This window comes from Galeopterus variegatus, unplaced genomic scaffold (assembly GCF_000696425.1).
Source record: "Galeopterus variegatus unplaced genomic scaffold, G_variegatus-3.0.2 Scaffold2889, whole genome shotgun sequence".
NCBI classification, from domain to species: domain Eukaryota; kingdom Metazoa; phylum Chordata; class Mammalia; order Dermoptera; family Cynocephalidae; genus Galeopterus; species Galeopterus variegatus.
Window position 1 is genome coordinate 45,161 of NW_007729000.1, and position 10,422 is coordinate 55,582.

A 10,422-nucleotide genomic window follows, 5' to 3' on the forward strand; every position below is an offset into this window, starting at 1 on the left:
GACCTCACAGGTACCAGGGACCCTCCTGGCCCATATGTGGTGGGTGTGGAAGCAGAGTCTGTCTGCTCCAGGGATACTGGCAGATGGACAGAGCGGACCTTCCATTTTCATTTCCCAGGGAGGCACCCTAAGGACCAGAGGCCTGAGTGCTTGTCCCAAATCACAGAGCACAGGGGCAGGAACTCTGCAGGCCTGAGTCCCAGCCCAGCCCAGCTCGGGGCAGCAGGTGCAGGAGTGAATCCCAGCGAGGAGCTGAGCCTCTCTCTAGGCCTCGGCATCCTTGCCTTTCTGCCTCCCAGGGTATTATGGAGACTCAAATGGCCAGTGATGTAGATGGCTGGAGTGGGAGAGGTGCAATAGGGAGAAGGGGTCAAAACTGTGACCTTGGTGGCCCTGTCTGTCCCCCAGAGGAGGAGTTTGGTCAGCTCTATGGGCATCGAAGGGCAACTGGAGGGATCCCCGTGGGCAGAAAGGTAGGGTCTGAAAATCAGGGGGCGTCAACGCCCGCCACCTGTGACTGGCGGAAGGCGGCCGGCATCATCTCTTCCATCAAGGACCAGGTATCTGCCCCTGCTCAGCATGGCCCGGTCGGCCCCTGGTGGGAGAGGAGGGACAAGGCCTGAACACCTCACCCTGCCCCCACCCCCTCTCCCACCAGAAAAACTGCAAGTGCTGCTGGGCCATGGCGGCTGCGGGTAACATCGAGTCCCTGTGGGGCATCAAACACCACCAGTCCGTGGAAGTCTCTGTGCAGGGTATGGCTGCGGGAGAGGGAGTGTACGAGACAGGAGAGGGAGGGCAAGGGCCTGTCCACCCACACTGATCCTTCTTGCACCAGAGCTGCTCGACTGTGACCGCTGTGGGGATGGCTGCTCGGGGGGCTTTGTCTGGGACGCGTTCATAACTGTCCTCAACAACAGTGAGTACCCGCCTCTGGAAAACTGCAGGGGTGGGGCACGTTCAGGAGCAGAGTCTCCCTCCTTGTCTTGCTTATCTCCAGGTGGTCTGGCCAGTGAAAAGGACTACCCATTCAGGGGGGACACCAAAACCCACAGGTGCCAAGCCAGGAAGTACAAGAAGGTGGCCTGGATCCAGGATTTCCTCATGCTGCCGGACAACGAGCAGAGTGCGGGCAGGGTGGAGACACGGGTGGAGGGGGACGACAGGAACAGACTGACCGAGACAGAGGCAGACACACTGGGCTACAGACAGAGATGGGGGGAGGGGCAGAGAGGTGGGGGAGGGAGAGGAATGCCCACGTGCTGAGAGCAGAGGCTGCGGGGCAGGCAGGGCCTGATGGCACCTTCCATCCCCAGTCATGGCCCATCACCTGGCCACCCATGGCCCCATCACCGTGACCATCAACATGAAGCTACTGCAGGTGGGATGGGGTAGGGAAGGGGGCGGGGCATGGAGAGGAGGTGGCCGCAGACTCAGCCCCTCTGCCCCCACCCCTGCAGCAATACCAGAAGGGTGTGATCAGGGCCAAGCCCAGCACCTGTGACCCCCGGCAAGTGAATCACTCCGTCCTGCTGGTGGGCTTTGGTAGGACCAAGTCGGTGGAGTGGGCAGAGACAGGCTCGTCCCAGCCTCAATCTCGCCGCTTCACCTCGTACTGGATCCTGAAGAACTCCTGGGGGGCCGACTGGGGCGAGGTGGTGAGTGTGACCTACTGGGGAAGGGGACAGGGCAGAACAGGCCTCTCCCCACGTTCTGGCCCAGATGTCCCATAACTTCCTAGGGCTATTTCCGGCTGCACCGAGGGAGCAATACCTGTGGCATCACCAAGTACCCGCTCACTGCCCGCGTAGACCTACCAGTTAAGAAGCACCCAGTCTCCTGCCCTCCCTGAACCCACCCAGCTGTCCCTCAGCTCTTTCCGGCTATGCCAGCTGCCTCCTCACCGGCCCCACACCAAGGCTTTTGCCCATCCTCCCAATCTTCTCAGTACGGCTTGAATAAACCAAGACAACACCCGTGGCTTCCGAGTAGACTCAGCTGCGGTGGGGAGATGGTAGATGGGCAGGGCATAGACACCATTCCCTAACACCATTCCCAGACACTCTTTCCCACCAGCTAGAGGGCGTCTCCAGGATCCAGGGAGGAGTTAGCATAGGTGGAACAACGGGGCAACCAGGAGAGAGGCACAAGGAGACAGCCCCTGAGAAGGACAGTGTGTGGGGGGCAGAGAGTGAGGCAAAGGTCCATGGGAGGTCCAGGAGCCCTGGGGCAGGGGATGGGGACCCAGAGAAGGGAGGAAGGAGAGACTGAGGAGGGAAGAGGCCGCGACCCCCGGAAAGGAGGGAATGAAGGACGAACAGCTGGGCAAGTCCAGAACAGGCCGAGAAGGGCCCCTGCTCTCCTAGGCCCTTCTCGAGCAGCCCCCGCTCTCTGGTCGACAGGGACAGCATTTCCTCCAGGCCCCCCAGTGCCTGTGCTGTCAGCAGTAGAGTGGTCCACCGCTCAGTCTGCCCATCACACTGGTGGGGACCCAGCCCCTTAGCTGGAGAGAGTCCTATGACCAGAAGGGCCTGGACAGACAGTGGTTCCTTTGTGGGTAGGGTCTCAGGGGACCCAGGCTTGGGGACAGTCCGTCAGCCACACCCTGTGGAGTACAGGTGAGATTCTGGAGCCGATTGTGAAACGTCTGGTTGGGATGTCTTTGGGAGCAGACACCAGGGCAAGGATGCCAGTTAGGCAGAGCTGGGTTCAAATCCTGCTCAGCCTCTCACAGTGCCCTGTGCCATGCCTGACACAGAGCAGCCACTCAGCTGACACTTGTTTGCTCCCTTATCTGTGGCTTTGATAGGAGGAAGACAGCGACAACATTGTGAATATGGGATGGCAGTGTTGAGGGCTGGAGAGTGTCCTAACGCTGGAGAGGAGCGATAGAGGTCTTGAATGCCGGAATAGGAAGTCTAGAATATTAGCCTATTGAAGAGGTGAGACAGCCTGAGCTGTGTGTCTGCAAGTTTGGAATTATGGAGAGGGGGCGGCTGGGGTGGGGCGATGCTTTGGGTTGGTGGTCATAGTTGGAGAGGAGGGGTCTGAGAACCCAGGGTTCACATGGTGGCATTTAGTTAGTGGCACATCCCCTTAGCACCTCCCAGATGTCGGACCTGTGCCTGGCACGGAGCCTCACCTGGGGAGGAAACAGTGCAGGAAGGACAGGGACACTGGGCCTGGGGGCATCCGGGAAGTCCTCAGGGAACAGAGGAACAGTGGGCAGGTAGGGCCAAGCCTAGTCCAGGACTGGGCAGAGGGTGCCAGGAGATGACCAGCAGAGGGAGCTGCCCCCCCAGTTCTCTGTTAAGGAAGCCTGCTTCGGCAGTGGAACTTGGCACAGGAAGGCTGCTGTCTGAGGATGGGGGCAGCATCCCTTTCCCGAGTTCTCACCTTGCTTCTGCCCCGTGCTCACATTATGAGCATCCATCACCTGTAAAATGGTAATAATACCAACCCCTCCTCACTGCCCTATGAGAGGGGACTAGTGTTGTTCCCATCTCACAGATGGGGAAACTGAGGCTGTAGGAAGCGGCAGGGCCTGAGAACTGTGCTGCTGTGCTGCTCGCTGCCCTGCAAGTCCCACCATCATCGCCTGCAGATGCCCTGGGGCAGCAGGCATGAGGCCCATGGGGACACCAGGAGGCCAGCTCCTCCAGAGGAGACACGGTAGGATATCACGTGGACAGAATCTGGGGACAGATGCCTCGGTTTGCATCCCGTTTCTATGGGATCTTGGGCAAGCCACTTTGCCCTATTTTCTCACCTGCAAAAGCGAAGGTAATAAAAGTAACTATGTGAGTGTTTGCTCTTGTGATTAGTAAACGTATTTGGCCCCATATAAATAGCACACTGGGAGGGGAAATGCAAGGACTTGAAAAGGAAGTTGTAGAAGAAAACAAGACTTGTGGCATGAATGCAAAATAAAGAGGGAGCAATTGGAAAGGCTCGATGATGGAACTGATTCATTAACCAGGAATCTTTAGAAGATGGCACAGGAGATGAAAATGACCCGCTAAGGCAGGAAAACTACACCCTCAAACATTGTGCCTCTGACAAAGTAGAGTGTTCAAGTCTCGGTGAGGAAAGTAAAACTAATTATGGTTAGCATTAGGGCAATTTTTTTTTCAACCCTGAAGGACAATATTTTCAGTCTTGCCATACGTTAAGCTAACCACATGTTTTTATTTTCTCCAGGAAACTGATGGTTCTTTATTCCCGTTGTAATTTTTTGTTTATTATTAGGAGAGTACTATTCCTCTTCTTTCATGAAAGAGAAACATTTTTCAGTTATTAGATTGATAAGAAGTTGTAAAAATCCTTTGGCTTTGTGTATCCAAATAACATTCTGCCCTCAAACCATTAGAGTCGGCATAAGGAAGGATTTGGGATTTTAGATGCTGCTGGTGGGAATTAATCAGCACAGCCATAGTAAATACTTCACAATGTGTATTAAACACTTGTAAGTGTGTCTCCTTTGCCCTGGTAATTCTGTTTCTAGAAATTTATCCTACATAAACCCTCATTCGAGTACACAAAGATTTATTCAAAGTTGTGAAGTTGTTAGAGCCAGACTGCCTGGATTTGTATGCCAACTCTGCTACTTATGAACTGTATGGCTTTGGGCAAGTTTCTTATTCTCTTTGTGCTTCAGTTTTCTCATCTGTAAAATGGGTGGGATAATAGTACCCACTCCATAGGTGTAGTTGAGTGAATAATGCCCCCCACCCCGATGTCCACCTCCCAATACCTGTTGCCTGTGAACATGTTATCTCACATGGAAGGTAAAAGAGACTCTGCAGACGTGATTAAGTTAAGGATCTTGAGATGGGGAAATTATCCAGGATTATCTGGGTGGGCCTCAGATACTCACAAGGGTCCTCATAAGAGGGAGGCAGGGGGATCACTATGAATAGTAGGAGATGTGATGATGGGAGCAAGAGGTTGGAGTGATGTGAGGAAGGATCATGAGTGAAGGAACACAATGATGTCCAGAAGTCAGAAAAGACAAGGGATTGGGTTCTCCCCTAGAGCCCTTAGCGGGAACACAGCCCCATCCACACCTTCATTTTAGACTTCTGACTTCCAGAACTGTAAGAGAATAAATGTGCGTTGTTTTAAGCCACTGAGTTTGTGGTAATTTCTTTTTTTTTTTTTTTCCTTTTTTTGTCTTTTTTACTGACTGGCAACAGGATCGCAACCCTCGGTGTTGCGCCCGCACCACGCTCAGCCAGTGAGCGGGAACCGGTCTCCACATGGGATCCGAACCCTTGGCGGGAGCGCCGCCGCACTCCCAAGCAGCGCACTCTCCAGTGCACCACCGGGCCAGCCCATGTGGTAATTTCTTACAGCAGCAATAGGAAACTCGTACAATAGGCGTGTTGTGAGGATTCATGAGTTAATATATGTAATTACTTTGAACAGGGTACAGCACATGGTAAGTACTCAGTAGATGCCGGGACTTATGTGGACGCTAGGACTGTGTGCAGTTATGGAAAACTGGAATAATGCAAATGTCCATCAGGAATGGAATGACTCAGAACTCCGTTCATACTATGGAACCACAGCAACGGTTAATAAGAGGCTGCTCTATAGGTTTTTATGTAGTGAGATGACGATGATGGCGATGATGGTATTGCAGCTGTTTTCTGAGTCCTCTCTGTGCATCAGGTACCAAGCTCAGCACACTCCTTGCATTACCTCTTCTGATCCTCATAACACTATGAGGTAGGGAGCTGGATCAGTCTGGGTCCAAGCAGGTGAGAGAAACCACAAAGTAATTTGAACATGGGAAGTTTGATATAAAGGATTATTAACGACAAAAGGAGATTGGGGTAATGGGGGCTTGGTTAGTAAGAAGTAAAGAGAACTCCAAAGATTAGAGGAATAGCAGATACAAGGATCACCCTCCCAACCCTAGGGCTGAGCTACAGCCCCCAGTGAAGATCCTGCTTCTTGCCTCCAGGTCTGAGATCCAGACCTTGTTGGAGGGAATAACAGTGATTCACTGGAGAGCGGAGAAGTTGTGGAAGTGCTATGTTGGCCCCATGGAACTTGCTGGAAAACCATCCTCTAGGATGCTGGGAAAACCTTTTCATGGGTAAGTGTCTCACTAGAGGTGCTCCATTACTCCCAAGGTGGGGGTGGGGTGCTGGGAGAAGCAGCTGCTATTGGGTGCTGCTGGTCACCATGCCCTGCAGGAGCCTGGTGCTGGAGAAGCTGCCCTGGCTGCAGGAGCTGAGCTGGAGAAGCTGGTTCCTGCTGCAGAAGCCAGCTGAGAGGGGCACATCAAAACCAGAAGCAAAACTTTTTCCTCCAGAAATGTCTCTCAGCGCCCTCTACTGGCAAAATTTGACATTGTACCATCTGACGAAAGAAAAATATTTAAAAGGCCCAGATCCATTTTCACAAAGCAGGCCAAAAAGGCAAATTTGGAACTGAGAGTCAATAAATCGATAACTGGCACAGAATCATTAGTTTCATTTTACAGAGGGAGGAAGCAGCTGGCCCACGGTCATTACACAGCCAGTGCTAGGATTTGCTTTGCTTAACAAAGTGTTTAGAAATCAGGTTGCAAAAATTATCTGTTACATCATTGAAGTAGTAATTCCACTAACTGTAAATGTGCACGGACATACTCCCCAGCCTGGAGGAATATGTGCCAAATGCCAGTGGTTCCCTCCAGGGCATGAGGATTACAGGGAGTTCTCTTTGCTGTATTATTGGGTTGAACAGCACAAAATTGCTGTGTTTGTAGGTAAAAAACAGTGAAATGTTGACAATTTCATACAGTTCAACGTAATATTTGTTTCTCTGAGGTGAGGTTTGAAGATTTCCAAAGAGTGTGAATTACATTTATAAACAGAAAAATATATATATACATACACACATACATATATATATACAAACACACATATGTAACACACATATTATATGTATACATATAATTTCATTATGTATACATTATATAAATGTATGTATTATATGTATGTTTTGGAAAGACCTCCCTCCAACTGTCTTTTGCCTATCATGTTATCTTTCCCTACAATAAAGTAGAAACTTTAGGGGCCGGCCTGGTGGCGCACTCGGTAGAGTGCGGCGCTTGGGAGTGCGGCGGTGCTCCCGCCGAGGGTTCGGATCCCATATACAGACCAGTCTGCTCACTGGTTGAGCGTGGTGCGGGCGCGACACCGAGGGTTGCGATCCCGTTGCCGGTCATGAAAAAAGACAAAAAGGAAAAAAAAAAAGTAGAAACTTTAAGCTTAGATAACAGGAGTCCAAAGACTTCAGGGGGCAATATTTGTTGTTCAGCCCACTGCAGGGTACCAAGAGCTACTTGCTAACGGTCCATGTTTTGTTCGCTGATGACTTATCATAGGAAAAACCTGTCTTTCATATTTTTCCTACTTATTTCATGAGATGTAAGTCGCGAAACAGAAAAGCTGTTAACCAATGGTGACTCTTGTGCAGCAGTTAACCAAATTTAATTTAATTTATTTTTTATTTTTATTTTTTAGGCAGCTGGCAGGTATGCCAAATTTAATTTTAGAAAGTATTTGATGGGAGGGGGGAGAGGGAGGTTTCGGTGATGGGACATAATAATCAACTACATTGTATATTGACAAAATAAAAATAATTAAAAAAAAAATTAAAAAAAAAGAAAGTATTTGAATTGTGTTTTGTCCTAAATCTAAATATTGAGATCTTTGGGCCGGCCCGGTGGCTCACTCGGGAGAGTGTGGTGCTGATAACACCAAGGCCCCGGGTTCGGATCCCACATAGGGATGGCCGGTTCGCTCACTGGCTGAGCGTGGTGCTGACAACACCAAATCAAGGGTTAAGATCCCCTTACCGGTCATCTTTTTTAAAAATAAATAAATAAATAAATAAATAAATAAATATTGAGATCTTTTCAAAAAGCACTTCAATGTTTGCATAAACATATAAGATTAACTTCAAGATTTCGGTTATTTTGCCTTCGTACCATTGCCTTTCACAACACAGAGTACTAACTGCTGCACTATCACAGCATGCCGCCTGCAAGGCAGCTCCAGTATCTTTCCAATGCCTCATCCAATACTTCCGACTATTGCCTTTTGGGATCTAAACACTGCCCCCAAATCCCCACCTGCCAACACTGTTGCACTGGAAATTAAGTTTGCAACGCATGAATTTGGGGGGGACACATTCAGACCATGGCAGTTGGGTTTTAGCAAGTATGATGCCTTAAAAAAAGAAGCTGCTCCTGGTTCTCACCTGTTGCCAGAAGCAGAATAATGGCCTCTCAAAGACGTCCATGTCCTAATCCTCAGAACCTGTGAAGATGTTACATGACAGAGGGGGAATTAAGGTTGTAGTTGGGATTAACTTGCTGATCAGCTGACCTTAAGAGAGGGAGCATGACCGTGTTAGGTCAGGTGGTTAGAGTGCAGCCTAATAACACCAGGCTCACAGGTTTGGATCTCTACACCAGCCAACCACCGAAGGAAGAAACAACGATAGGGAAGATATCCTAGATTATCTCAGTGGGCCCATGTTATCACAAAGGTCCTTCAAACTGAAAAAGACCCAAGACGGGAGAATATTCTGAAAAACATATCAGTTTCCAGGATAGTCCATAGGCTAGGCAAAACAATAAGCTTCAATAAAAAAATAAAATTCTTTTTACAGCAGCCGGCTGTAAGAGAATCAAACCCTGAACCTTGGTGTCATCAGCACCACACTCTAACCAACTGAGCTAACCAGCCAACGCTCTCAATATGTTTAAAAGTATAGAAATAATACAAAGTGTGTCTCTGAGCACAATGGATCGACATTAGAAATCAGTAGCAGAAAGAAATTTAGGGAACACAAATATGTGGGAATTAAACAACACACTCCTTTTAAAATTTTTATTTATTTATTTATTTATTTATTTATTTCAAAAGATGACCAGTAAAGGGATCTTAACCCTTGGCTTGGTGTTGTCAGCACCACACTCTCCCAAGTGAGCTAACCGGCCATCCCTATATAGGATCCAAACCTGTGGCCTTGGTGTTGTCAGCACCGCACTCTCCCAAGTGAGCCATGGGCCGGCCCTAAAACAACACACTCAAATAACTGTGGGTCAAGGAAGAAATCAAAAAGGGAATCAGAAAATATTTTGAGATGAGTGAAAATGAAGACACCACATACCAAAACTTATGGGATGTAGCTAAAGCTGTAATTACAGGGAAATTTATAGCTGTAAAGACCTATATTAAAAAAGATCTCAAGTCAATAACCTAAAGTTATACCTTAAAACACTGGAAAAAGAAGAGCATACTAAGGGGCCGGCCCGTGGCTCACTCGGGAGAGTGCGGTGCTGATAACACCAAGGCCCCGGGTTCGGATCCCTATATAGGGATGGCCGGTTAGCTCACTGGCTGAGCGTGGTGCTGACAACACCAAGTCAAGGGTTAAGATCCCCTTACCGGTCATCTTTAAAAAAAAAAAAAAGAAATTAGAAAAATAATAAAGAAAAATCAATGAAACAAAAAGATGATTCTTTGAAAATATGAATAAACTTGACAAACTTTTAGCTATATTGACAAAGAAAAGAAAGAGAGGAGACTCAAATAACTAGAATCAGAAATGAAAGGGGCCTGCCCGTGGCTCACTCGGTAGAGTGCGGTGCTGTTAACACCAAGGCCACGGGTTCGGATCCCACATAGGGATGGCTGGTTAGCTTACTGGCTGAGTGTGGTGCAGACGACACCAAGCCAAGGGTTAAGATCCCCTTACCAGTCAAAAAAAAAAAAAAAGAAATGAAAGGGTTATTATAGCTAATCTCATAGAAATAAAAAGGATTATAAAGGAATTCTGTAAACAACTCTATGCCAATAAACTAGATAACTTAGGTGAAATGGACAAATTCCTAGAAAGACACAAACTACCAAAACCGACTCAAGAAAAAATAGACATTCTAAATAAATCTATAACAAGTAAAGAGATTTAATTCATAATTTAAAAACAACAACAAAAAAACCCAACTACCCACAAAGAAAATCCCAGGCCCAGGTGACTTCACCAGTGACTTCTACCAAACATTTAAAGAAGATTAATACCAATTTGTCACAGACACTTCCAAAAAATAGAAGAGGGGCTGACCAATTCGCTCGGTGCTGGTAACACCAAGGTCAAGGGTTCAGAACCCCATACTGGCTGGCCACCAAAAAATAGAAGAGATAACACTTCCCAACGCATTCTGTCAGGCCACTATTACCCTGATACCAAAACCAGACAAAGACATCACAAGAAAATTACAGACCAAAATTGCTTATGATTGGTGTTGGTGGTATACAGGTGAGCATAGCTGCCTTCCAAAATCCCTTATGAATATGGACACAAAAATCCTCAACAAGGGGCCGGCCCGGTGGCGCACTGGATAGTGCGCTGCTT

At 48.4% G+C, this 10,422-nt stretch overlaps 1 protein-coding gene across 2 annotated transcripts in view; it reads left to right on the top strand.

Annotated features, from left to right (window-relative positions):
* CTSW (cathepsin W) overlaps positions 1–1,980 on the top strand; it is a 3,911-nt gene extending 1,931 nt beyond the window's left edge. The window contains exons 4-10 of one of the 2 annotated variants that reach the window (XM_008583339.1): positions 409–560; positions 659–755; positions 839–919; positions 1,001–1,126; positions 1,317–1,381; positions 1,461–1,658; positions 1,742–1,980. In XM_008583339.1, the coding sequence (XP_008581561.1) occupies positions 409–560; positions 659–755; positions 839–919; positions 1,001–1,126; positions 1,317–1,381; positions 1,461–1,658; positions 1,742–1,852 (830 nt within the window). In that variant the 3' untranslated portion in view covers positions 1,853–1,980. Of the gene's footprint in view, positions 1–408; positions 561–658; positions 756–838; positions 1,127–1,316; positions 1,382–1,460; positions 1,659–1,741 lie in introns of both variants that reach the window. The other variant, XM_008583337.1, reaches the window with a different exon arrangement.
* Positions 1,981–10,422: the final 8,442 nt, after the last annotated feature.